General features: G+C 46.4%; 1 protein-coding gene and 1 long non-coding RNA gene across 12 annotated transcripts in view; one reads left to right on the top strand and one right to left on the bottom strand.

The window, feature by feature from the left end:
• Nucleotides 1–25,071, bottom strand: part of GOLGA7B (golgin A7 family member B) — a 40,598-nt gene that overhangs the window by 3,777 nt on the left and 11,750 nt on the right. For 2 of the 10 annotated variants that reach the window (XR_015155887.1, XM_086379486.1), the window contains exons 1-2: nucleotides 7,035–7,100; nucleotides 1,435–1,560 (exon numbers count right to left, since the gene is read on the bottom strand). Coding sequence is in view for 3 of the 10 variants with exons in the window: in XM_086379486.1 (XP_086235612.1) it covers nucleotides 1,435–1,560; nucleotides 7,035–7,085 (177 nt within the window). In the remaining 7 variants the exon portion in view is untranslated. Of the gene's footprint in view, nucleotides 1–197; nucleotides 878–1,434; nucleotides 1,561–7,034; nucleotides 7,101–9,099; nucleotides 9,406–25,071 lie in introns of those variants that run through there. The other 8 variants (XM_086379487.1, XM_086379496.1, XM_086379493.1 and 5 more) reach the window with 8 other exon arrangements.
• LOC147344140 (uncharacterized) lies at nucleotides 9,588–19,283 on the top strand. Of its 2 annotated transcripts, none has more exons than XR_015155888.1 (3): nucleotides 9,588–9,765; nucleotides 12,867–13,057; nucleotides 15,352–19,283. It is a non-coding gene; the product is annotated as an uncharacterized LOC147344140 (long non-coding RNA). The 2 variants fall into 2 exon arrangements; XR_015155889.1 differs by having other exon boundaries at nucleotides 12,867–13,064.

The raw sequence follows: 25,071 nt of genomic DNA, 5'->3' as shown, positions 1-25,071 counted from the left end.
ACCAATGTGGGGGGTTGGGGGCACACAGGCAAGACCAGAGAGATGCCCATAAGCACTTGACAGGAAGTCAGGAGCCTGGGGGTCCAGTCCAGACTTGGCTATCAACTAACTGCATGACCTTGAGCTAATGATTTAACTACTCTAGCCTCAGTTTCCACATCTATAAAATGGAAACAAAAATGACGACTTGTCCTCACTTGAAAACAGAAAACTCTCATGAAATCCAAGAGGTGAACATTTTCTGCAGTGGATCAGCTCTCTATGCTCTCCCTGCCAGGACTCTGACCAACCTGAGCACCCAGTTCTATCTATATCCACTATGGATGCATAAGGAAACAAGAGTCCTGTGGAAACGCAGAGTCGGACATCAAGGCCTTTCTGGCGCTCAGTCAGTTTGGTACCTCACTTCCTCTTCCTGTCCCTGAGCTTTCTCTCTTAAAGGAGAGGATGAACTAGAGCAATGCTTCTCCAACTTTAATGCATGTATGAATAACCTCGGGATCTTAAAATGCAGATTATGAATCAGTAGAGCCAGGGTGGAGCCTGAGATGCTGTTTCCAGGAGACAGGGTGTTGCCTGTGCACAGGCCACAGTTTTGGTTCAAGGGCTTAGCGGTTCTCAATTCTAGTGCACACTAAAATCTCCCGAAGAGATTTTAAAATGTAGGCACACCCAGGTCTTGCCTCCAAGAGATTCTGATTCAAATGGTCTGGGAAGGGGGAGGGTGGTTCAGAGCAGCAAAGACCACCACTATCTTAGTCTACCGAAGCTGACACCTGCAATTTTTTTCAAAAGCTCCCAGGTGGTTCTAATGGGCAGCCAATCATGAGAAGCACCGCACTAGGAGAGCAGAGATTCTAAGTGGGATCCATATTCACCCGGTGCCATATTGCCTGGGGCTTTCTCATTAAAAATTAAGATCCTCAGCCCAGCTGCACATTGGAACCATCTGGGAAAATTTAAAGCAATGCTGATACCTGGGCCCCAGCCCCAGACACTCTGATTTGATTGATGTTGGGTGTGGTCTGAGCATCAGAATTCTTTTAAGCTCCCCAGGAAATTCTAATGCACAGCTGGAGTTGAGAAGTGCTTCTAAAAAGAGATTCCTGAACCTAATCCTGCAGCTGAGTCAGCATCTCTGATGACATCTGATATTATCCAATAAGACTCAGGAATTCGTGTTTGTTTGACAAGCTCCCTAGGTGATTCTCTGAAATTTGAGAACCACTGAACTAGAAAATCTCTGAATTTTTTTTTTTCAGCTCCAACTTTCTAGGAGGCAACAGTGAGGCAAAATGCTTTAGTTCTTCCACATGAAGCAGCTGAGCAAGTTGTTTCCTATACTATTTTTATCCTAGAAAAAGATAAATATTCTAATAAGCCCCTCAGTTCCATTATGTTCTGTGTCCCAAATTTAGGGAAAGACATCCTTACCCGACTGTCCAGCTCTGGGGGGAACTTGGTCTGGAACTGGCAGATGGTCCCATCGCTGTAGTCTCTCTGGATAAAGACCTTGGTGGCCAGCGAGGCACTTCGCCGGAGCTCCTGCAGATTGTGGACCTTGGGAATTGATCAGGAGACATGAACTCAAGGTGATCTTCCTTCTAGGTTTGTCCAAGGCTGAGTGGTTTATTAGGGTGTGGGCCTTTCATAGCTAAAACCAGGAAAGTTTTCAGGAAACCAGGACAAGTTGTCCATCCTACAAGTGTTCAAGGAAGGCCATGGGAAGCAAGTCTATCAAGATTACCCAGAGGATGCCTCCAGCTATCCCAGAAACATCCTGGAAAAGCCTGAAGCAGGGCCAAAGTTGAGCCAAAATAAGAGGTTCTAGAACCACCCACCAAGCCAGGAACAAATTGTAATGAAAGGAAAACATTTCCTGATGGCTCACCCAGATCCTCTTCTCTCTCGGTCTCTCTCTTTCACACACACACACACACGTGCACACATGCCCATGGAAGGGCCTTTCACTCTCTCATTCATTCAGCAAGTTTCAAACATTCACAACTTGTCAGGCCTTGGCTTGGAGACCCCAGCACTGAATAAGACTGACGCCTCAAGTGGGGCTGACAGCACTTTACTGGGGAAGGGGAGCACATGGGGCAGAGGAAGACAGGATGTACCCATGAACTCAGAGGGAGACTGGGGTTCAGGCCAAGTTATGACCAAGGTCAGAAACACCACAGATCATTTCCATGTCCAGCACTTCTCATCACAGGAATGAAGGGGGCCCACAGACACCGAAATTCCCCAGAGAAATCTGTGGATGAAGTGGGCCAAGGCCAGAAACTGAAGAAGTCTCCTGCCCGGGCAGGAAGGAGTGGAGGGACTTTGGTCCCTTGTCCACACCTGAGGACTTGGCATTGACACAGACTGTAGAGTCTGGGGGTGGGGCGGGGAGTGGGCTCAATTCCACAGAAGAACAGAGCCTCTTTTTTGCACTTCTAGCCTCTATCACCCACATTTGAGACAAGCAACCCATTGGGTGAAATATGTCAGACATTAGAACTATGTGGAGCCCAAGCCCCAAAGGCAGACTGAACACAGCCAGTTCATCCTGTGTAATTAAGGTGAATCCATTCAGTCACTCGGCTTTCATTTATTGAGTCCCTACTATTGCCAGGCTCTGGGGATGCTGAGCAAAAGACAGTCATGAGCTCCAGGGAGGAAGACAAGTAAATATATAATGAATCAGACTGTGATAAATGCTACAGAGAAGTAGCATCTTACCCAGAAATGCTTGCTCAGAAAAGGCTTCCTGAGGTCTGTGCGGAGTCATAAAGGAGCTACCAGTAGTAGAGGGTTGGCAGGGAGTAGGGGGGCAGGTGGAGAAAAGGCAACCCAGAGGGAGAAGCCTGTGCAAAGTGAGAGAGACAGCGGAGAACAAGTTCTGCTGCAATGACTGGAGGCAGATTTCAGCAAGAATGGACTGGTTTGCAGATCAGATAAAAGCTGTAGATGAAGAGAGTATAGAGGAGTCAAGGGGTAGATCACAAAGGGTTTGACAAGTTTCTACTGGAGGGGATGATTTCTGATAGAAGATACACTTGCTTAAGAACTGGGGAAGAATAAGTAACAAGAAAAAGGTTGTCAGTATGGTAGTAGGAGCAGCAGATCCAGGGCCTGGGATGGTACAAAAGCAGAGACTGCAAATGAGATTTTCCTAAATCCAAGTGGATTTTGCTCTATTTAAGAGTGTGATCCCAAAGTATTGTGATCAGATGAAATAATGTACAAGGGCTCCTATAGTCTTAATAGTCCTTGATGCTCCTAATCAAGGTTTTAATTGAGAGTCTCTTGACTTTTAGCAGGATCCTATGATAACTTTGAAAAATAAAGAATGCTTTGGTAACATAAATAAGTTCATCAGTGCTTCTGCTCTGTTTAGTTAAGGTTTCACATGATTGTGTTTTCAAAAGAAAAGGGCCTGTGACCTTCCTCCACCCTTCTCAACCAACTACATGAGCCTGTCAACCTTGAAGATGGAGTCCCCTGGCCCCAGAAGGGTCATTCTGGCAGCTTCGTGAGTGGTGCACTGAAGCAGGCATGACTGGGTTAGGGGGCCAGTTGGAGGGATGACTATCTTTGTAGTAGTTCAGGGGAAAACTAAAGTGGGTCTAAGTTAAGAAAAATTATGGTGAGAATAGAAAGGGAAAGAACAGTGCTTCAGTCATTCTGAGATGGGCTCGGCTTCCTCCCTTCCAATATCCCCCTTTGTCTGTGCCCAAACACACCGTGTACCACCATGAAGGTGTGTATGTCTTAGTGACTGGTGAGCTGTTGACTCTAGACAAGGAGCTGTTGACTCCTTCCTCTTAGGCACACAGCTAGATTAGTTCTCAGCCTCCTTTTCAGTTAAGTGTGGCCACATGACTGAATAGAATGTGAGTGGGAATGATGGACGTCATGTATAGGCTTGGCTCATAAAGACCACCCCTCCTCTGTGATCTTGCCCTGTCCACAGAAACCAAGGGAGCCATGTGTTGAAGATACTGGAACCACAGGCTGTAGAGAACCTGGGTCCCTGAATCACTGCTTGGAGGAGAGCCACCGACTGATCAGGAACACAGGCCTGAGCAAGAAAAAAACCTCTATTTTATTACAGCATTTAAGATTTTAGGGCACTACCTGGCATAATATATTCCCATTTCTTTTTGGCATTTATCCACAGGTTCTCAAGTAGCCAGAGCAGGAAGGGTCAATACCCTTTCCAAACCCAACAATATCCTGAGCCTGAGAACACTATCCTGGCTTTGGGTGACTAGGGATCTTCTTCCCTACCTGGAGAGTGCTTGTGGGGTCTTGAGAAGTTACTAGAAGATGGTATCAGACACACTTTATATGCCAGAGCCCTAGTTCCCCAGATCTACTTAGAGCACACATATCATAAAATCATCTACAGTTGGTAAAGAGTAGGATCAAAGGTAAGGCAGAGTCTCCTGTCTCTCCATCCATGGTGGCTTGGTTGTGAAGTGCCATAAAGCCCTGGTGGGTAGATAACCCACTGACCAAGGAGCAGGAAACTGGCCTGCCAGTCCTGGCCACATGATTCTGGGAAAGTCTCCCCTTCTCTGGGCTTCTGTTTCTTCAACTTGAAACTGAGAAGTTGGAACTACATCATCACTAAAGCTGTTGCCAGCTCTGACATTCTAAGGCCTTATAAGGGATTAGGAATGCAAAGGTTTTCAGGGACTAAGCATGTAAGTGAGTCAGCTGGTTGTTGTCCAGTTGCTCCGTCTTGTCCAGCTCTTTGCGGCCCCATGAACTGCAGCACGCCAAGCTTTCCTGTCCTTCACCATCTCCCGGAGCTTGCTCAAACCCATGTCCATTGAGTCAGTGATGCCATCCAACCATCTGGTCCTCTGTCACCCCCTTCTCCTCCTGCTTTCAATCTTTCCCAGCATCAGGGTTTTCTAATGAGTCGGCTCTTCACATCAGGTAGCAAAAGTATTGGGTTTTGTGACTAATTAGAGAACTCATGTGCTATCTCAAGAAAGCAGCTGATCATTGCCATGTGAGAATATGTGCCCAGGTTGCCACAATTCTGATTTTTTAAGAGAAGCCATAAATTCAGATTTCCTTAATATCAGATATCCAGATTTTTAAATGTTTCCAATGAATTTTTTAAATTTATAAGCATTGAGCAGACCAAATAAGGCACATCTATAAACTAGATTCATTCCTAAAGCTGCCAGCTTAGGACCTCTGAACTAAAATCCCAGGGTGGGGCCCCTTGGGCCAGAGCTAGAGCCAGAGACCAAGCCACTTGCCAGCTACTTAGCTTTCAGAAAGCTGACAGGAGTTTTCAGTCAAGATCCATAGATCCATGATGCTCTCCATCCCTGGGCAGCACTCCTCGGGTTTCCTAAATGATGCAGAAACGTGGGCTTCTCATGTGCCTTTCCCCTTCCTGAACTCTCCCCTCTCTCTCCTCACCATCCCCCTGCTGCTGGCACCTGAGTAAAGACAGGACCAAGAGGCATTGCACGAAGAAGAAAGAAAATCAGCAGTAAGATCTGCGGACACCAATTTTCAAACTATAGTGTGGCAGGAAGAGGAGACTGCCAGGAGAGTAGGTACCCCCAGTCTCACATCTAGGGTCTGTACACCTGATGGAGTCAACGTGGAGGACTCCAAGGAGCAAAGGAGCAAGCACCGCAGTGCAGGTGAGCACTCCCAGGCGGAGGCCCCATCTGGCCCACATCTCCAGCCTCATTAAAAACCAGCTAATTCCTGAGGACACATCTGAGACTCAACTCAAGAATCAGAAGACTCAGATGATGAGCCAACACCACGCTCCCTGGCTGGGGTGTGGAGGAGGAGTGAGGATGGTGAATCACAGGCAGCAGGTTGGGCCTCAGGATGGAAACCTGGGCACAGGGCCTCCTTCCTTCTCAGACTGCACCAGAGCCCCGGCCCATTGTCTGCTGCTGCTGCTAAGTCACGTCAGTGCGTCCGAATCTGTGCGACCCCATTGTCTGCTGCTTGTTGATCCCATACCTCAGAGATCAAACCTTCAATGCCCCTCTTGGATAATCTACTTTGTTGTCATTGGTTAGTCTCTAAGTTGTGTCGGATTCTTAGCAACCCCATGGACTGTAGCCCACCAGATTCCTCTGTTCATGGGGATTTCCCAAGAAAGTATTCTGGAGTGGGTTGCCATTTCCTTCTTCAGCGGGTCTTCCCAACCCAGGGATCAAACTCACGTCTCCTCCATTGGCAGGTGGATTCTTTACCCCTGAGCCACCAGGGAAGACCCTAATGCTACTTGGGTGCATTTTAAAATCTCTTAGGGGCCAAACTTCACCACTTGGAGAAGTTCCTCCCAGCCAGGCATTTCCCAGTTGTCCTTGGCCATTTGGACTGGTTTCCAGGGCAGACCCTGATCCCATGACACACATTCACAGAGGTTTGTCATGAAGGAAATGGGCTTATTACAGTTTTCTAAATGAGGTCAGTGTACAGCTCAGAAGGCTTTATCCCTCCTCTGGGGTCCTCACACATACACCCTTCCCCTAATGTTCACTCCTAAACAGAAATTAGGGAGTATAAAAGATCCAGTCTCCATGCCTTCCATCCAGGGATCCAAAGATATCCAACCTTTCTCAGTTCTCTCCTTCTGTTTCTTCTTCCCTCTCCATCCCACTCTCCCTGCCTCCTCGTCCCTCCCTTTCTCCCCCTTCTCTTCTCAAAACATCTTCCACTGGAGCTGAGGACTTCCCATTCAGAAGCCTAAGGGAATGGCCCTGGGAGCTTGGCATGAGGTTTTCTTTCTCCCAACAGGTTTTTCCTGGTAATCTTAACTCAATCCTAACAGTAAAAACAGCCTGGGGAAAATGACTCACTCTGCAGCCCAGATAATGTGGACGTCCTGTGCCTTGGCAGAACTAAGGCTTCCTCCCTCCAAGCCGTCATCAGAGTATAGCCAAGGCCCAGCCGGGAAATGGGCAATGTTTGTCCTCAGCCCCTCTCCCCTCTGGGCATGCCTCCATTCCTCTGCCCTCAAGCTGAGCCAGCCAGGCCATTCAGGGTACCTGAGTCCCCATGCTCCAGCCCTTCCCGAACTCCTTTGCATCCTTCACCATCAAAAGACCCCTAGTCCTCTTCTGTCTATTGGGCAACACAGCTGACTAATTGAATACACTGGATGCAACAAAAAAATCACTGGCCATGGAGACAGAAGGCTCAAGTTCTTCTCCTGGCTCCGCCACTTTTTAAGCCATATTTTCTTGGATAAGCCTCAGCACTTCAGTTGCATCATCTGTAAAATGGGATAATGATGCTTTCCTTGGCTCCTTCACAGGGATTAGGCAATCTTCTGAGCCTCAGTTGTCTCATCTGTTAATTGGGGATAATGACGCCACCTTCGCCCACTTCACAGCGTTGCTTTAAAGCTCAAAGGAGATCATGCATGTGATAGCACTTTGTACACAAGAAAATGCTATGTTCACAGAAGCGTTATGAGCAGAGCCTCTCCCAGGCTAACAGCAGCCACCTGGAAACACTGGCTCCACTGAGAGATGTAAGCTTGCTGGTTGGAATCTGTGAACCATAGCAGAATGGAGAGGGAGATTTGCTGGGACAAATGGGCCTCTTGGAATCTGTCAGATCTCATCACAGATGTGGACACCTTCTATGCCCACACTGCTGGCCCAACTGTGCCTGAGTGGCTGAACTCTCCCCTTCCTGCCCAACAGCAGCAGCCTCTTTACTGCAGTCTGGCAGCCTTGTCTGGAAGGTGACCAGCTCCTTAGCCATCTCCCCTTTGTTTTCCACCCCCCACCCCTTCTCAGTATCTTTGGCACTCTCTGAACACTCTGCATACCTCCACCCTAGAAACCAAGCTCCATGAGTCTGCTCAGGACTTGCCCCTCACTGGGCCCTAGGTGACGAGCTCTCCTACTTAACCCTGTGCCTTGTCAGAAAGCTGCGTGATGTCAAGCAACTGCATCTCATTCCGTGGTGGCAACAACAGAAGAATAACAACAGCAACACTTGGCAGTGATGTTGCACTGATCAGCAGGATGCCCAGAGGCACTGCCTTGCATCATTCAAAAGCCTTTGCTGTCCCCCGGGCTTCTGTTCCAGCTGGGCTGGAAATGGGGAAACACCACCAAAAAAGTCAACATCAGAACAGGGGAAATCTGGTGTCCTGGGTTCCACTCCCAAATTTAAAGAAGAAACTTCCAGCTCTGGTGCTGACAAGCTGTGACTATTAAATAGATCCTCTTCTTCATGTATTAGCTCTACCACTTATAAAAGTGGGAATATAAAGAGCCCCATTTCCCTTGTGAAATGAGGGGTAGAGAAGGTAATTCCTAATCTCGTAAGCACTAGACATAGATCCTGCCCTCAGTCCATAGGTCCTTGGTTCAGCTTTCAAGCCCCTTGAAAGTGACACACCTATAGGCACACCCTGAAGAAGGCGGCTCCTCCCACCAGACACGAGAAATGTGATCTTCTGGTACAGGGAACTCAAAAGGGGTGAAGAAGCGAGAAAGGGTCATATGCAAAATTGAACTGGTGCAGGCAGATCATTGAAACCAACTATTTGGGGTTTTGACCTGAGGATTCTTTGTCTCCTCCTGCCCCCCACGCCCCGCCTCCGTGGAGGAAATGCGGATGTGAGGGTAGCTCTGTCATCTCTCTGCCAGACTTTTGGGATCAGAAGCTAGATGGCTGCATCGCATAGCAACAGCAGCCAGCCGCCTTCCCTCCCTAAAACAGGCTCAGGCTCGTCTCCAACCCTCTAGGGAAGTGGTTTCAGGACTTGCAGTCCGTGAGAAGGGGAAACCCCAGCTGAAGCCCCGGAACAACCCTGGCGCTAGTGCCAACAAGTGGTGCAGACAGCTTCGGGACTCAGATGAGGAAGATTGACACGCCAGGGGTCAAAGGAGCTCCAATGAGGAGCCCCTTTCTTCCACCCTGCCATTCCACCTCCCCGCTACGCCCTCCCTGCGCACCTGATCGGGGAAAGCCACCCCATCCCATCTTACCCCAGCCCCCTCATCCAACCCCATTCCACCCTTTCCCGCCCCTAGAAGCGATCTCTTCCCACAGCAGTCAGGCATTGACTGCGGGCCGGTGCTCGCCGCCTACCTCAGTGGCCATGTTCCGGGGGCGCTGACTGCTCCGAGCCCGCTGCGGGCCCCGTCGAGGAGAGATGTTGGCGCTGCTGACTCCGGGAGCAGGTGGGTTGACGGCGACAAGACCCGGGCCCGGGCGCTGTCCGCGGTGCTGATGCGAACGTCGCGGACCCGAGCGCCTATGGGCGGGTGGGCCGGCGGGCGCTTAGGTCCTGGAGACGATCACTGTGCTGTCCGCGGTGCTGATAAGAGCTCCGGGCCGGAGAGGCGAGGCCGCACCCGAGGCTCTTCAGGGCCCGATCGCTAGTTGCCGCTGCTCCTGCAGGCAACGGCCTGGTTATCTTTGACAGCGGCGGCGGGCGTGGGGGCGGCGGGGAGGGGGTAGGAGGGGCCAGGCGCCTCCGCAGATCGGGAGCGGGAAGCGGAGGCCCCCAGACTCCGGCGCCCGCCCGCCGGAGAGGAGCCCCGCCCGCGGCCAGAGGCTCCGCTCCCGCCGGGCCTGGAGGCCCCGCCTCTCCTGCCTGTCCTTCCCCCTAATAAGAGCGCCAGGAGCTCTGCGCTCACTGCCGAGGCCTCCCAGGGCTTCCAGACTAGGAGGAAAGAGAGGTAGGACCATTCTGGGACAAGACATTCCAGCTTGCCAAGGCTGACGGTCCTAGACTCGTTCGCAGGCCCCCAGGTGCGGCTGCCTTTACCGTTCCAACACCCCTCTTCCCAACCCCTCCCCCACCATGGCCCAGGCTGCCTCTTATGTTTTTGTTTTTCTCTTTTTTCTCTTACGTTTCTTCTCTGTGGCCCCCTCTCGAGGCCTGCATGTACATTCCTTCCTCTCCCCTCTGTCCTTTTCACTGTCACGAAACCTATCAGCTAGAGGAGGATGCTGCAGACCACAGATAATCGTTTCCTTTCTTTAAATACGTGCCCTTGTTTCATCCCCAGAAATACCCTGGGGTCCCTGCTTTCAGGGAGCGCCAGACTGAAGCCAGGCTCTCCTTGCTGCTTTTCCTGGCTCTGACCCCAACCCTAGTCTTCCCTCTCTCCTCTGAAATCCCAGAGTTTACACACACACACCATCACCACACTTAAAAACCACAAGCAGATGGTGCCAAACTGGTATGCCCACCCTTTAAGGATGGCAGGTCTGGCTCTGGCGCCTCTTTCACATTTTTCAACATCACACCTTCCAACCAGATAACCTATCTATTTGCATAATAAACAAAAATGAAGCACCAACACAGGTGCCCTTTTATACACCCATATACTTCCCTTGGTCTCTGAGAGAAAGCTGGGAATACTCCTCTGCAACTCACAGTTGCCTGAGGGTTAACACACACAGTTAGCCAGGAGACCTGGGTCCTGGCTCAGGCAGTATGACCTTAAGTAAGCACTTCACATCTGGTCTTCTTTCTGTAAACTGAGTATTGAACTTCACTAGATTATTTCTAGGGCTCTTTCTTTTTCCTCAACCTTTTATTTTAAAAATTTCAAACATACAGAAACTTTGAAAGGTTAGTACAATGAACTGTACTATCCACCTAGCTTCACCAATCGTTAGCATTTTGTCACATTTGCTTGATAGATACAGAAACATAGAGATATAATTGGCTAGATTATTAGAAAGTAAGTGAGGGTTTATTCTTAAGTACTTCACCATGTATCTCCTACAAATAAGGGCATTCTCCTATCTAATCACAATATTATTATCACACTTTAAAAAGTTCCATATCATCTTATATTCTAGGATACCTTATTGCCCCTAAAAGACATTAATAGCAATGACCCCTCAGAGCATCTCATGTTTAATAGCTAACATTTGTTAAGCACTTATGATGTGCCAGACCATATTCTACATACTCTACATGTATTATCTTATATAATCCTCATAATTATTCTTTGAATTAAATGCCTTTTATTATTTCTACTTTACAAATGAGGAAACTGAGTAAGTTACTGGAGGTCACATGGCCTGTGAGGAACAGAGGCAAGATTCAAACAAGGCAGTCAAGCTCCAGGGCTCGTGTGGTTGATCCCCTTATCTGTACTGTCTCCTTCCAGCATTGTGTAGCCTATAAATTAGCAAAACAGTAACCACATCTCCAATTGCCTATTTCACAGATAAAAACACTGAGTCCCCAAGGATAAGGACATTGCCAAAGAAATTAAAGGCAGATGTTTCATTTCACCTATAGCTTTGCAAATGATTTGGCACTGAACAACAACCTGAAAATATCTGTGAATCCCATGGTGGTCTCTGGTAATAAACAAACACACATCTGATGATCTCCATGTATACCTCTCCCAGTTCCTTACACTTGGTTTTGATCATATTAATTAGACAGCCATCTGAAAACCACTCTCTTCCCTTGAAGATAACACACCTGGATGAGTGCATTCTATGTATATTTGTTGAACACCTACTATGTACCAGGCATTTTTCTAGGAGATTGGGATACAGGGATGACTAAATGCACGAAGATTTTGTACTTACTGAAACTTATATTAATAGGGGAATGATCAATAATGGATTAGCAAAGAGCATCAAATATCTCAAGTTGTAATCAACAATAGGAAGAAAAGTAAAGCACGGTAATGAGATAGAGATGGGGGTAGAGGGTATTTTAGAAAAAATAGGGCAAATAGAACAAAAAGGGCACCTTTTTGTTAAGGTGACATTTGGGCAGAGGCCTGAAGGAAGTGAGAGAATTTAGCATGCAGTTATCTGAGAAAGTTGACAAAGCTTAGAGGACAGAGTATGAGGGCTCTGAGGCAGGAGTGGGCTTGGCATGTTCAAATAGCAGGGAGACCAGTGTAGCTAGACTGGAGGGGGCAAAGGAAAGAGAGACAGAAGCTGAAACCAGAAAGGGAGCAGGAGCCAGGTTTTATATGACTTGTTGGCCCTCATGAGGATTTTGGATTCCATTCAGAAAGTGGGATGGCAATCCTTAAAGATTTAGAGTAGAGGCGTGGTATTATCTAATTGCAGTTTTTAATAGATTGCTCTAGATGCTAGGGTTGGCAGAGATGCAAGAACAGAAGCAATGAGGCCAATTAGGAGGCTGTTAGAGTTATCCAGGCAAGATATGGTGGTGGCTGAGATTAGGGGAGTAACAGTGGAGATGGTGAGAAGTGACCAGACTCTAGATATTTATAACTTGGAGGTAATGCTGAAAGGACCTGTGGATAGACTGAGGTTGCAACATGAAATAAGTTAAAGATGATTCCAAGTTTTGAAGTCTCAGCCCCTGAAACAAAGGAGTTGTTATTTACTGAGGGAGGAAGACTAAGGGCTGAGCAAGGATGGGGAATACAGAGTTTGGATGTGTTTAGTTGATTCAGGGTATTTTTAATATTTATTATTTGGCTGCATTAGGTCTTAGGTGCAGCTTGAGGGATCTTCATTGCATAACCTGAGACCTTTCGTTGTGGTGCATGGATTCCCTAGTTGTGGCACACTGGCTTAGATGCTCTGTGGCATGTCAGACCCCAGTTCTCTGACCAGGGACTGAACTCGCATCTCCTGCATTGCAAGGTGGACTCTCAACCACTGGACTCACCAGGGAAGTCCCCTTGGTTTAGGTTTGAAGTCTGTATGCATGTTATACATCTTAGTAAAATACGCAGTTGGCATTCAGGAAAGAGGTAGAGGGTTCGAAATAAAAATTTCAGGAATCATCAATATGTGAATGGTATTTAAAACCATGGGTCTAGATGAAATTATCTAAGAAATGGGTAAAGCTAGAAAAAAATTAAGAATCAGTCCTGGTACTTTATTACTTACAGGTTGGGAAGACAAAGGATTCTAAGAGTGGCCAGTGAAGTAGAAGGAGACCTGAAGGAGAGTGGTATCCTGGAGCCAAGTAAGAAACCTGGTAACAGAGTCTTACCTGCTGCATTGAGTGCTGCTCGCATATGGAATAACATTAGAATAACATGAAGACTGAGAAATAACCATTGGACCTGGCGGCAAGAAGGTCACTGGTAATCTTGATAAGGGCTGTTTCAGTGGAGCATGGAGATGAGATTCTGATTAAAATGGGTTTGAGAGTCAGAATGGAGGAGAGGAAGCAGAGATACTGGGAGTGTGGACAACTCCTTTAGTCATTCTGCTGTAAAGGAGAGTGACAAGTAGTACGGTGGCTTGAGGGAGAGGAAGGAGCAAAGGAGGTTCTTTTAAATTGGAGACGTTAGAGTCTGGGGTTTGCTGACAGGAATAATCTACCAGAGAGGAAACACTGATGGCTCTGAAAAAAGAGGGTTAATAGCAGAAGCAAGCCCTTAAGAGGTCAGCAGAGAATGGGCAAACACGGAGGGGGTGGCTTTGGAAAGGAGCACAGACAATTTCCCATCACAAATACGATGGAAGAATCACAGTACAGGCTACCGGTATAAGTAGACTAGGAGGTTTTGTGGTGCAAGTTAAGACCTGAGCTCTACACCTTATTCCTCTTCTACTAGCTGAGACCCGCATGCATCACAACATTTCTAAACAAGTACATTCAACCATTATGTATGAAGAGTTTGCTGTGTGCCAAGCGCGGTGCTGGCACTCTCCTGTAGAGCCCAAGGAGAGTTCTCCTTACCAGTGAAATTACAGGACTAGGACTCTGTACAGAACCTTGAATTCATCCATGCAAGGATGAATGATCCCTTCTAATATCCAGCTCCTCTGACTAGAAAAAGACAGTAACAGCCTCAGCCTTTTATTACTACATTGCCTCCAGGGTTGTTATCACAGTCTTGACAGACCTCAGGCTTAGAGGCATCAAAGTGGAAGCTATGGAGAGAGACCCATTTTCGGAGTGAGCAGAGCTTCCTATAGTACTGACTCGAGGCTGCAATGGAATCCTACAGAATGGGATGTTCCCACACTCCAGTCACTTGGACTTTAACTCTGGAGGAAGGAGAAGATGCTGAGATTTAATCTGACTGATCATTATTACCCAGCTGCCTGGGGACAAACCAGCCCCTATGCAAGAGCCTAGCTCTTTGATGTTTTTTGTCATAAATTAATGAGTTTGCCCACAAAATAACATCAAAGGAGATCCACTAACTAATTCAGTGTTATCATCCTCTAATCTTCGGCTGCATTGGAAAGTCTCCCCCAAAAGGACCACAGCCAGAAAAAGAAACCAGCGGAAAAATTTGGAAATCATGCTACCTGGAAAGAGATGAGAGGAAGACGAAGTCCTGCAGACTGCAGAAGAGACAGAGAAAGAGCTGCCTAATCTCAGGGCAAGGAAGAAAAAGCAGGAGGGGGATGGAGATTCTCAGCACTTAGGTCTGGAAAGAAGACAACTGCATGCAGGCTTGAGGGGAAATTGTGGTCTGTGAAGTCTTAAATGGTGTCATTTCAGAGCACACTGTGGAGACTACAAGGAAGTGTGTGGTAGGAAACCATGTCCCTGGAGTCAGATGACATGGGTTTCAACCTCCGGCTTCTGCTGTTCACTGTATGATCACCAGCAAGTCTCAGTCTCTCTGGGCCTCTGTTCTCTGATGTGTAAATTGGTGGCAACAATTTTCTTCCCCAGACAAAATCCCTCCAAGTATAGGAGGCTATCTCTTGATACCACCTACTCTTTCAAATCTGGTCTTTCAAGAGGACAACAGGAAAAGATTTATGGAGATGCTTGCTAAAGATCCTCCCACAGTAACGTTTCTTCCAGGCCAAGCAAGTTTTCCTAAAGCACAGAAAAAAATAGCCAGCATGCTTTATTTAATTCACTGAACAGATGCTAAAAAAAAAAAAAAACAACCCACTGTATACCAGACAGAAAGATGACCATGGGATGTTTTCAACCCCACAAGGGCCCCAAACTCTAATCAAGTGATGACAAGTCTCCATGATAAGTATTGAGGCAGAGATGGTTTCTTTAGAAACTGAGGTCCAGAAAAAGTTTCCCAACTACATGACATTTGGGCTTGGACTTCAAAGATTACTATCATATCCCCAGACAGTGGATGAAGGAACACCGTGTGAAAAGGCATGAAGGCATGAAAGGTTCCTAGAAACACAGAACCTTTGGAACTTCAGACTCAGGAAAGCAGCTGCAAGGTAGTATCAAGGATGACTGCAAAGGCCCTGGAAACATGAATGAAAGGGACCTACTCTAAAAATAGTACCAGAGCAGGCAGACAGTGACACTTGTCTGGAAGTGGAGTCACTAGGAGGTGACTAAGCAAATGGGAGGTTGCCACCGTTTCTTCATTCATAGTCTCCATGTCTCTCTCTCTTTCTTTTTCTCTCTTCCTTTTTCTTTTACAGGAAGTGGAGTGGGAGGCAAGTTTCCATAAGAATTCACAGCTACCCCAAGAGAAACTGCTGATACTGGGATTCTTAGCTGCAGTGCATTCCTGTCATGATGACAGCCACCAAGCTGGAAGCCCGGCAGAATTCCCAAAGAACCCCTGTTCTGAGAATGGTTCCAAAGGCCCTCTGCAGGAGCAATTATCGAAGGACTGACTGCAGGGTCTCACCTCCACACTGGCAACAAATTCACCAATTACTTCCAACTGTAGCCAACTGGGGGGAAGACTGCAAGGCTTCTAAGTGATGGAAGTTCTTTAGAGAAGTAAATAGGCAGGAGCATAAAGGGTAATGGGTGCTTATAAAGCATCATTAATCATGAGAGCCAAAAGGAGTTCAATCCAATTTCACTGGCAGAAACCTTTGTTCAAAAGAAACCTTGCATAAAAGTCAGAGACATAAAACAAATCAGAGAAAGTGGATTTGCATGAATGGGGGGAAGACTTACCTACTTTCCCACCCTCTCACTCCCTACAAAAACCCCCAACACACCCCTCTCCAGACCTCCCAGGACTCAGTAGAATATGGGGTCTATTTTTAATCGTGAAAGTAACACATGCCTATGATTTTAAAAATCCAAACATACAGCTGCTAAGTCGCTTCAGTTGTGTCCAACTCTGTGCAACCCCATAGATGGCAGGCTACCAGGCTCCCCCATCCCTGGGATTCTCCAGACAAGAACACTGGAGTGGGTTGCCATTTCCTTCTCCAATGCATGAAAGTGAAAAGTGAAAGTGAAGTCGCTCAGTTGTGTCTGACTCTTCGCAACCCCATGGACTGCAGCCCACCAGGCTTCTCCGTCCATGGGATTTTCCAAACATACAGAAAGGCATATGATAAAAAGCAAGAGTCCCCTATCTACTGTATCCTACATGTTCCTACCTTCAAGTCATTTCTCCCCTGGAAGAAATGACTTTTCACTCTTTAGCTGTTTCTGCTTTGAATTCTGATTTTTTAGAAGTTTTCTTTACATTGCTAAATGATATGCCTGTAGTTCTATTTCTTGTTTTATTAACTTTAGAAACCTTTTTCCTGTTTTCTGCTGTGGCAACAGAGAACTTAACTCACCCTGCCACCCTCACATACCAATATAATTACAGCACTATTTGAATTTAACTTTTATTTTTATCAAACTAATACACATGTAGTTAGTTTAAAATTCCAGCCAGGGACAAGGGTTTATCATGAAAAACAGAAGCCCTGTCCTGCAACCACTATGTAAAGCTGTATGGAGATTCCACAAAAGACTAAAAATAGAACTACTGTATAATTCAGCAATCACACTCCTGGGTATACATCTGAAGAAAACAAAACACTAATTTGAAAGTATACATGCACTCCAATGTTCATAGCAGCATTATTTAGAAGATCCAAGATACGGAACCAACCTAAGTGCCCATCAACAGATGAATGGATAAAAAAGATGTGGCTTATATACACAATGAAATAGGAATACTGCTCAGCCATAAAAAAGAAAGGAAGTTTTGCCATGGCTAGAACTAGAGGGTACTGCTGCTGCTAAGTCACTTCAGTTGTGTCCAACTCTGTGCGAACCCATAGACGGCAGCCTACCAGCCTCCCCGGTCCCTGGGATTCTCCAGGCAAGAACGCTGGAGTGGGCTGCCATTTCCTTCTCCAATGCATGAAAGTGAAAAGTGAAAGTGAAGTCGCTCAGTCGTGTCCGACCCTCAGCGACCCCATGGACTTCAGCCTTCCAGGCTCCTCTGTCCATGGGATTTTCCAGGCAAGAGTACTGGAGTGGGGTCTCATTGCCTTCTCCGAGAGGATACTATGCTTAGTGAAATAAGTCAGACAGAGAAAGACAAATACTGTGTGTTATCATCTAAAAACTAAAATAAATGACTGAATATAACAAAACAGAAATCAACTTACAGATATAGAGAACAAACCAGTGGTTATCAATGGGGAGAGGAAAGGGGTAAGGGCATAATAAACAGAGAAGATTAAGAGTTTTTCTATACAAACTACCACATATAAAATAAGAAAGCTACAAGGATATATTGTATAGCACAAGGAAGGAATATAGTCGATATTTTATAAGAAATATAAGTGGAGTGTAATCTATACAGTTTTTGAATCACTGTTGTTCACCTGAAACTATATTATTAATCAACTAGACCTCAATTAAAAAAGTTGTCTTCTTGTAAAAAAATGAAATAAATAAGCTACAAGGATATATTGTACAACACAAGGAATTAGCCAATATTTCATAAAAATTTTAAATGGGGTATAATCTAACATTTTTTGAATCACTATGTTATACGCCTGAAATCAGTGTAAGATTATAAATCAACCTCATATACCTCAATAGAAAAAAAAAATACTTACATCCATATTTTTTAAAAACAGGAAAAAAAACAGAAGCCCTGCTCCTTGTCTCCCTTGCTTCTCATTCTATCTATCCTCCTGCCCACTAAGTTAAATTGACTTGTGAGAATAAAAAACCTCTGTTTGGTTCCCCTTCTTGTTCTTTGTCTGTAGCATTCATCACCTTTGCTAGCAAACAATGTAACTTACTCATTATGCCTTCCGTTTGTCTTGTCTGCTAAATTGTAAGCTTGAGCAGAGTCTTTACCCTGGCTCCTATTTCACTGATGTATCCCAAATGTGTGTTATAATGTCTTACAACAAATTCGAATTAATTAAACAAAATCCTCTATAAGGGGAAGAGAAAGAAGCAGAGTTTCTGTGAGATGGTGTTAGAACCAATCATTTTACATCTGCTTTCTTCTTTGGGAAGCAATAAATATAAATGAAAATTTATTTTGTAGATTATAACAAAATTATTTTGGATGGTGGGAAAGGTGCTACAGTAGACAAAGACCTCAATTCAGACCCACTTATTGGCGACGCATGTTTGGACAAGTTGATCCAACTGCCTTGGAGAGAAAGTAGCTATTTGCGGAGGTTGGTAGAGCCTGGGTAGGAAATAAATGTCGAGGATGTGGTCTTTGCCCTCCCAGTTCTCCCAAGGAGCGGTCCTGCTATAGAAGGGGTACTTCCTCCAGAAACAACGGCCACCATGGGCCCCAGAGCCAGAGGCCATTAGATCATGGGTTGAGCACTGGACGCTGGCAAGAAAGAGAATACTGTCCTGAGCCCACCCACCCAGCACTAGGAGTCCCCTTCCAAAGCCCATCAGACCCAGGAAGCCTTTCTTGAACCACCTCGCTCCAACACAGGGCTTTATACACACCTCTCTCATGGCTTTTATCATGCCATGCTTGGCCTGGTAGACTCTACAGAGCTTTCGGAATTCCTGACCACCAGCTAGGTCACAGGGCAGGTTCCAGTGATTGGAACGCTTCCGTGGTCTTCCGAGTTCTGCCAGCCAGTTCACCATTCCCTGCCTGTCATCTAGTCCTCTTTCCATGCCCCCTGATATGGCCCTGTATGTGTAGCTTCCTCCCCTAACAAATCTCACCCTCTCTTCACCAAGGCCACACCATCCATCCCAGCTCCTCTGGGGTCCAACCCACGTGGCCCTGCTTATCCCTCCCAGCCCTTCCCCCGACCTGTCTCCTTTACACTCTCCATGCCAACCAGAGCCATGTGTGACTTTTATCTTCAAATAAAAGTCCTTTAAATGTGCTACATTCTGTGTCACTTCTGAGCCTTCATATGTACTCTGCCTGGTATGTTCTTTCCCTCCTCTTCACCTGGATAAATCTCTTCAGGCCCCAGACTAACATTTACTTCCTTAGGTAATATAGTTTTTATTTTCTTTTCCCCTACATTTTGTTTGTTCTGATTATATTTATTGAAATGTTATTTTTTGTTGATTCTAGGATTCTTTACCAACTATGCCACCTGGGAAACCCCCAATAATAAAAAATTGAGACTTGTAAAAACTAAAGTAAAAAATAAAATTTACTGTCTCAGAGAAGCCTTCCCTGGCATTTCAGCCACAGTTGTGGTGGCGGTGGTTTAGTTAATAAGTCCTGTCCCACTCTTTTGTGACTCTGCGGACTGTAGTCTGCCAGGCTCCTCTGGTCATGGGATTTCCCAGACAAGAACACTGGAGTGGGTTGCCATTTCCTTCTCCAGGGGATCTTCCTGACCCAGGGATCAAACCAGTGTCACCTGAATTGGCAGGTGGATTCATTACCACTTGAGCCAACTGGGAAACCCTTAGCCATGGTAAGGTGCCCCTATTAAGAGCACCTTATACTTGCCCTACAAAACACTCATACTTTCTAAAATGTATTTATCTGTTTTCTTATTAGACCGTAAGTTCCTTGAGGGCAAGAACCTGTCTCCTCAGATGCACTCTTAGTGTTCAGAATAGTACCTAGAACATAGTAGATGCTCAATTAATGTTTGTACAGGAGATGGGCTGATTTACAAGAAAGGGCATGGCTCCATTCAGTTCCCCAACCTTGAGCCTCAGCAAGGAGAAGCATGCTTCCAGTCACAACGGACTTTACCGTCTTGATTTTGGGAAACCCAGCTTAGGCACCATGACACAGTGGGCAACTGTCAGGTGCCCTGGTGACATATTCAGACAATGAGTGTTTTGGGAAATCTCACAGGAGGGAGGGAGAGATCCCAGGGTCTGGTGACTGAAGTCTTACCCTGCCCCAAGGGATGGAGGTGGTTTTGGAAAGATGTGGCATTTGACACTTACAAGAGGAGGTCAGGCAGGGTTGGACAAATGTGCTGCTGGAAGTTAAGGAAGGGGGAGGTACATGTGAAAGAGCAAACCACTCTGGCTGATTTGAACTACTCTGCAGAGAAACAAGACTGGAGCCAGACAGTGAAGAGCCATGAAAGCGAGGCAGTGGGGGCTCAACGAGGGATCCAGAACAGTGAGGGACACAAGGAAAGCAACGTACCGGATGGGTCATCTGGGAGCATCCTGGGGACGGGTGAGACGGGAGGGGCTGAAGCAGGAAGAGCAAGGAGGAGACTTGTGCTAGACCAGGTGGGCATGGGCCACTGCCCAGGGATGAGGGCCAAGGGACAGATTCAAGAAACATTTTAAATGCAGTCATTATCAGCTGCTGCTTCTGGCTGAATACATGAGATGAGGAAGGGAAGAGACAAAGAGGATGCAAGACATCCGTCCATCTCCGTGGCTGGGATATGCCATGGTCGGATATTCACAAAGGCAGATTAGGTAACTCTATACATGCCAGATGTAAAGGATAGGAGAAGCTTCAGTGATTTTTTAGAAAAAAGGAGATAGTACAAGCCTATAGGACTTCAGTCACTCAACCATGTCGACTCTGTGCAACCCCATGGACTGTAGCCCACCAGGCTCTTCTGTCCATGGAGATCTCCAGGCAAGAGTACTGGAGTGGGTTGCCATTCCCTTCTTCAGGGGATTTTCCCGACCCAGGGATCAAACCTGGGTCTCCCACATTGCAGGCAGAATCTTTACCATCTGAGCCACCAAGGAAGAGGTCTCTCTATAAAAGTACAGTTGATGCTATAAGAATGGGTCACTTTACCTTGGGAGAGGAAATACAGAGAGCTTTGAGAAAGGGACTGTCTGTCTAGCCGTGGGCAAGATGGTACAATTAAAGTAGAAGATAATGTCATCTACTAACTGGATAGCCTTGTGCTTAGTCACTCAGTCGTGTCCAACTCTTTGCAACCCCATAGATTTTGGCCCTCCAGGCTCCTCGGTCCATGGGGATCTGCAGGCAGGAATGCTGGAGTGGGTTGCCATGCCCTCCTCCAGGAGATCTTCCCAACCCAAGGATCGAACCTAGGTCTCTTGCATCACAGGTGGATTCTTTACTCTCTGAGCCACCAGGAAAGCCCCAAAATTCTGGAGTGGGTAGTCTATCCTTTCTCCTGGGAATGTTCCCAACCCAGGAATCGAACCAGGGTCTCCTGCATTGCAGGTGGATTCTTTACCGGCTGAGCTACTCGGGATAGCCTTGGGCAAGTTAATTAACCTCTCAAATCCTAGGTTCCATATATGTGATGTGGGGATAATAATAACTAAGCAGTAAATAAAATGACCACTGGAAAGAGCCAAATTTGGCTCCTATCATGGCATCCGGTCCCACCACTTCATGGGAAATAGATGGGGAAACAGTGGAAACAGTGTCAGACTTTCTTTTTCTGGGCTCCAAAATCACTACAGATGGTGACTGCAGCCATGAAATTAAAAGACGCTTACTCCTTGGAAGGAAAGTTATGACCAACCTAGATAGTATATTCAAAAGCAGAGACATTACTTTGCCAACAAAGGTTCATCTAGTCAAGGCTATGGTTTTTCCTGTGGTCATGTATGGATGTGAGAGTTGGACTGTGAAGAAGGCTGAGCGCCGAAGAATTGATGCTTTTGAACTGTGGTGTTGGAGAAGGCTCTTGAGAGTCCCTTGGACTGCAAGGAGATCCAACCAGTCCATTCTGAAGGAGATCAGCCCTGGGATTTCTTTGGAAGGAATGATGCTAAAGCTGAAACTCCAGTACTTTGGCCACCTCATGTGAAGAGTTGATTCATTGGAAAAGACCCTGATGCTGGGAGGGATTGAGGGCAGGAGGAGAAGGGGACGACAGAGGATGAGATGGCTGGATGGCACCGCTGACTCGATGGACGTGAGTCTGAGTGAACTCCGGGAGTTGGTGATGGACAGGGAGGCCTGGCGTGCTGCAATTCATGGGGTCGCAAAGAGTTGGACACGACTGAGCGACTGATCTGATCTGATCTGATGTAGCAAGTGTTCAATAGGGGCAGTTCATGGTGAGCAGTCAGTGCAAGAGGAAGAGAAGGAAGGCAAGAATCCCAGTGGGACCTCCAGGAAAAAAAGAAAGAGAGGAAGGTAGATAGAGACCCCAGACTCTGAAGCATCACAGAAGCCCAAGGAGGCAAAGTTCTCCAAAGGGTAGATGAACAGTGTCAAGTATTATAGGAAGTTCAAGAGCAACTGGAGTGTTAGGAATTACATTCCTGAATCTTCAGAATGTAATCTGGAGGAGCACAAAAGAAGTTAGTCAACAAAATAGAAAAAAAAAAGGCAAGAGAAGACATCCATACAAAGACAACCCTGTCAGTCAGAATGTTTGAGCTGCAAAAAGATGATTTTACTAACATAGTTTGATCAAAAAAAAAAAAAAACACTAAATTAACATAACAAGAAGTTTGGAGTATGGGAGCACCAGGATTAGCTCAGAGGTCCAGCCAAGTCCCTAAGAACCCCGGCTTTGTCCATCCTGTCTCAACAACATCCTAAGCACACTGGTTTCTCATCCTCAGACTTATTGCCTTCTAGTTGCAAGATGGCTGCCTCAGCCCCAAACATCATGTTCTTATATATAAACATCCATGGCAAGAAAGAAGGTAGAGAGCCTACTTCCTTTTCCCAGAGAAATAAATGTTCAAAAAATATTTCCCATAAGCCTCCTACCAGAAGTCCCCTTATGTCTCATTGGCCAGACTGAGTCATATAGCCATTTGTAGCTGCAAGGGAAGCCAGGAAAGTTTCTGGCATTTTCAGACTCTATAGGAGGAGGAAGGCTTGAAGAAGAGGTAGAAAATCATGAGGAACTTGGGTCTGTGACCAACATGTCTGCCACACTACTAATTTTTAAAATCTGGAAATCATAAATAGAGGGATGCTGAAGATAAGAGGAAAGACAGAAGGAGTGGGATCATAAAGGAGACAGAAAAGGACCAAGTTTGAGAGAGTAGAAAGCTCGTGTCCTCTGCTATAGGCAAGAAGAATATAGGTGGGCATAGAAACAGATTCTGATGAGGAAAGCCAATATAGCCGCATTGGTGAAGACACCAGAAAATGAAGAAGGAACACAGAGAGATTCTACCCTCTAGATGAGCGAACATTACAACGATAATGAAGCAGGCAGAATAGCTGTGGAGTAACAAGAACACTTCTGTATTATGTTCTACCTAATGGGAAAATAATTTAGTGTGATCCCATATAATTCCAGCAAACCCACTCCTAGATGTATACCTTGTGGGTGTGTATTCAGTTATGAACAGGAGCATTTATAACAGCCCTGGTTATGAAATTAAAAAAAAGAAAAGACCTTAAAACAACCCAACTATCTTTAGGCCAGAAAATGAATAATCAAGTCATGCTCTATTCCTACAATGCGATCCTATCTAGTAGTAACAGCATGCACGAATTTTAGGAAAATAGTGTGGAATTAAAAAGGCACATGGCAGAAGAATACACAGTGTCGTTCCATTTATATAAAGTTTCAAAACATGCAAAAACTAAAACATTACTCAGGTCTATAAACATAAGCTGAAAACTATTAAGAAGAGAAAAGAAAAAATATGTATACACAAAATTCCAGAAGGTGGGTTAGCTCCAGGGAAAAGAAGGGAACTGCACACGGATTCCATATGGGAAGGCAGCACTCTCATTCTTAAACTGAGTGGCATTCACTGTGCTCTTATGCTTTATGCGTGCATGCTGACTCACCTCAGTCGCGCCTGACTCTTTGCGACCCTATGGACCGTAGCCCGCCAGGCTCCTCTGTCCATGGGATTCTCCAGGCAAGAATACTGGAGGGGGTTGTCATTTCCTTCTCCAGGGGAATCTTCTCCAACCAGGGATCGAACCCGCATCTCTATGTCTCCTGCACTGGCAGGCGAGTTCTTTACCCCTCGCATCTCCTGGGAAGCCTCTTATTCTTTATACTTTATACATACTCCAGAAATATTCTCTTTGTACCTGCTGACTAATTAAAACAATCTAAAGATGAGAAAGAAGAGAGAATCAGGGGGAAATGAAGGCATGCGTGCCAGCCCACAGTGAGGGCAGAAGTCCCTCTCACCAGATTACCGTTTAGAACACGCAGAGCTCAGACCACTGGGTTTGTTACCACGCAAGTCTGACGAGTTCTGTCTGAGTGTCAGCTGGAATGGGGAAAGCCCCACATTTAAGGAGAGATGGGATTGAGGACAGGGGTTGGATGGGAAAAGAGCCAAGGGGTTCAAATGTTTTTCCTTGAGGAAGTAGGGGTGGAAAGAGGAATAAGAATTGCTCCCCATGTGGAAGGCCGGCCTGTGCTGGGCCCTGGGGTTTTCCATGGTCTCATTGAGGCCTCCAAGAGGCTTGTACAGGGGAGTTACTAGTTCCATCCCATCCAAGAGGAGCAGAGGTTTAACTAAGCTAAGTTACATGCTCAGGACACACAGGGAGTCCGTGAGAAAGCCAGACACCTGTGACAATGAACAGACCCCTCCAGATCTGGGCCGCCTCCAACCTTAGCTCACACTACACGGACCATCCATCCATCCCTCCTCTCAGCTGAGTCTCTTGCACATCCTGTCCCCTCTCCCAGAAACACCTTACCACATCTTTCCCTAGGAGAGTCCTTCCCACCTTTGGGTCTCAGCTTTAATGACACTGCTCAGAAGCCTCCTAGGCCACCCACTCCAGATGGCCCCTCGTACTCTCCTCCCCTGGACTCTGTGCTTGGCCTCCTTGCACTTCACCTGTTCACAGGTGTATTGCTTTGCTTGTTTACCGTCACTCCCGAGCCCTAGAAGATGGGCTTCTCGAGGGTAGGGACGATATGCCTCTCTTTTACCATAGTATTCCCAGTGCCTAGCCCTAGGCCTGGTATGCGGCAGGGACTTAATAAATGCCTATTGAATGAATAAAAAGTTGGACCAGGGTGATGAAAGGAGGCCATGAGAGAAGACATGGAGACAGAGTCACATGGATG

The sequence above is a fragment of the Bos grunniens genome, chromosome 26 (assembly GCF_055505025.1).
Source record: "Bos grunniens cultivar Pamir isolate PY7600 chromosome 26, Bosgru_T2T1.0, whole genome shotgun sequence".
NCBI classification, from domain to species: domain Eukaryota; kingdom Metazoa; phylum Chordata; class Mammalia; order Artiodactyla; family Bovidae; genus Bos; species Bos grunniens.
Note: the sequence above shows the minus strand (reverse complement) of the source record. Positions and strands in the feature narration are given on the sequence as shown.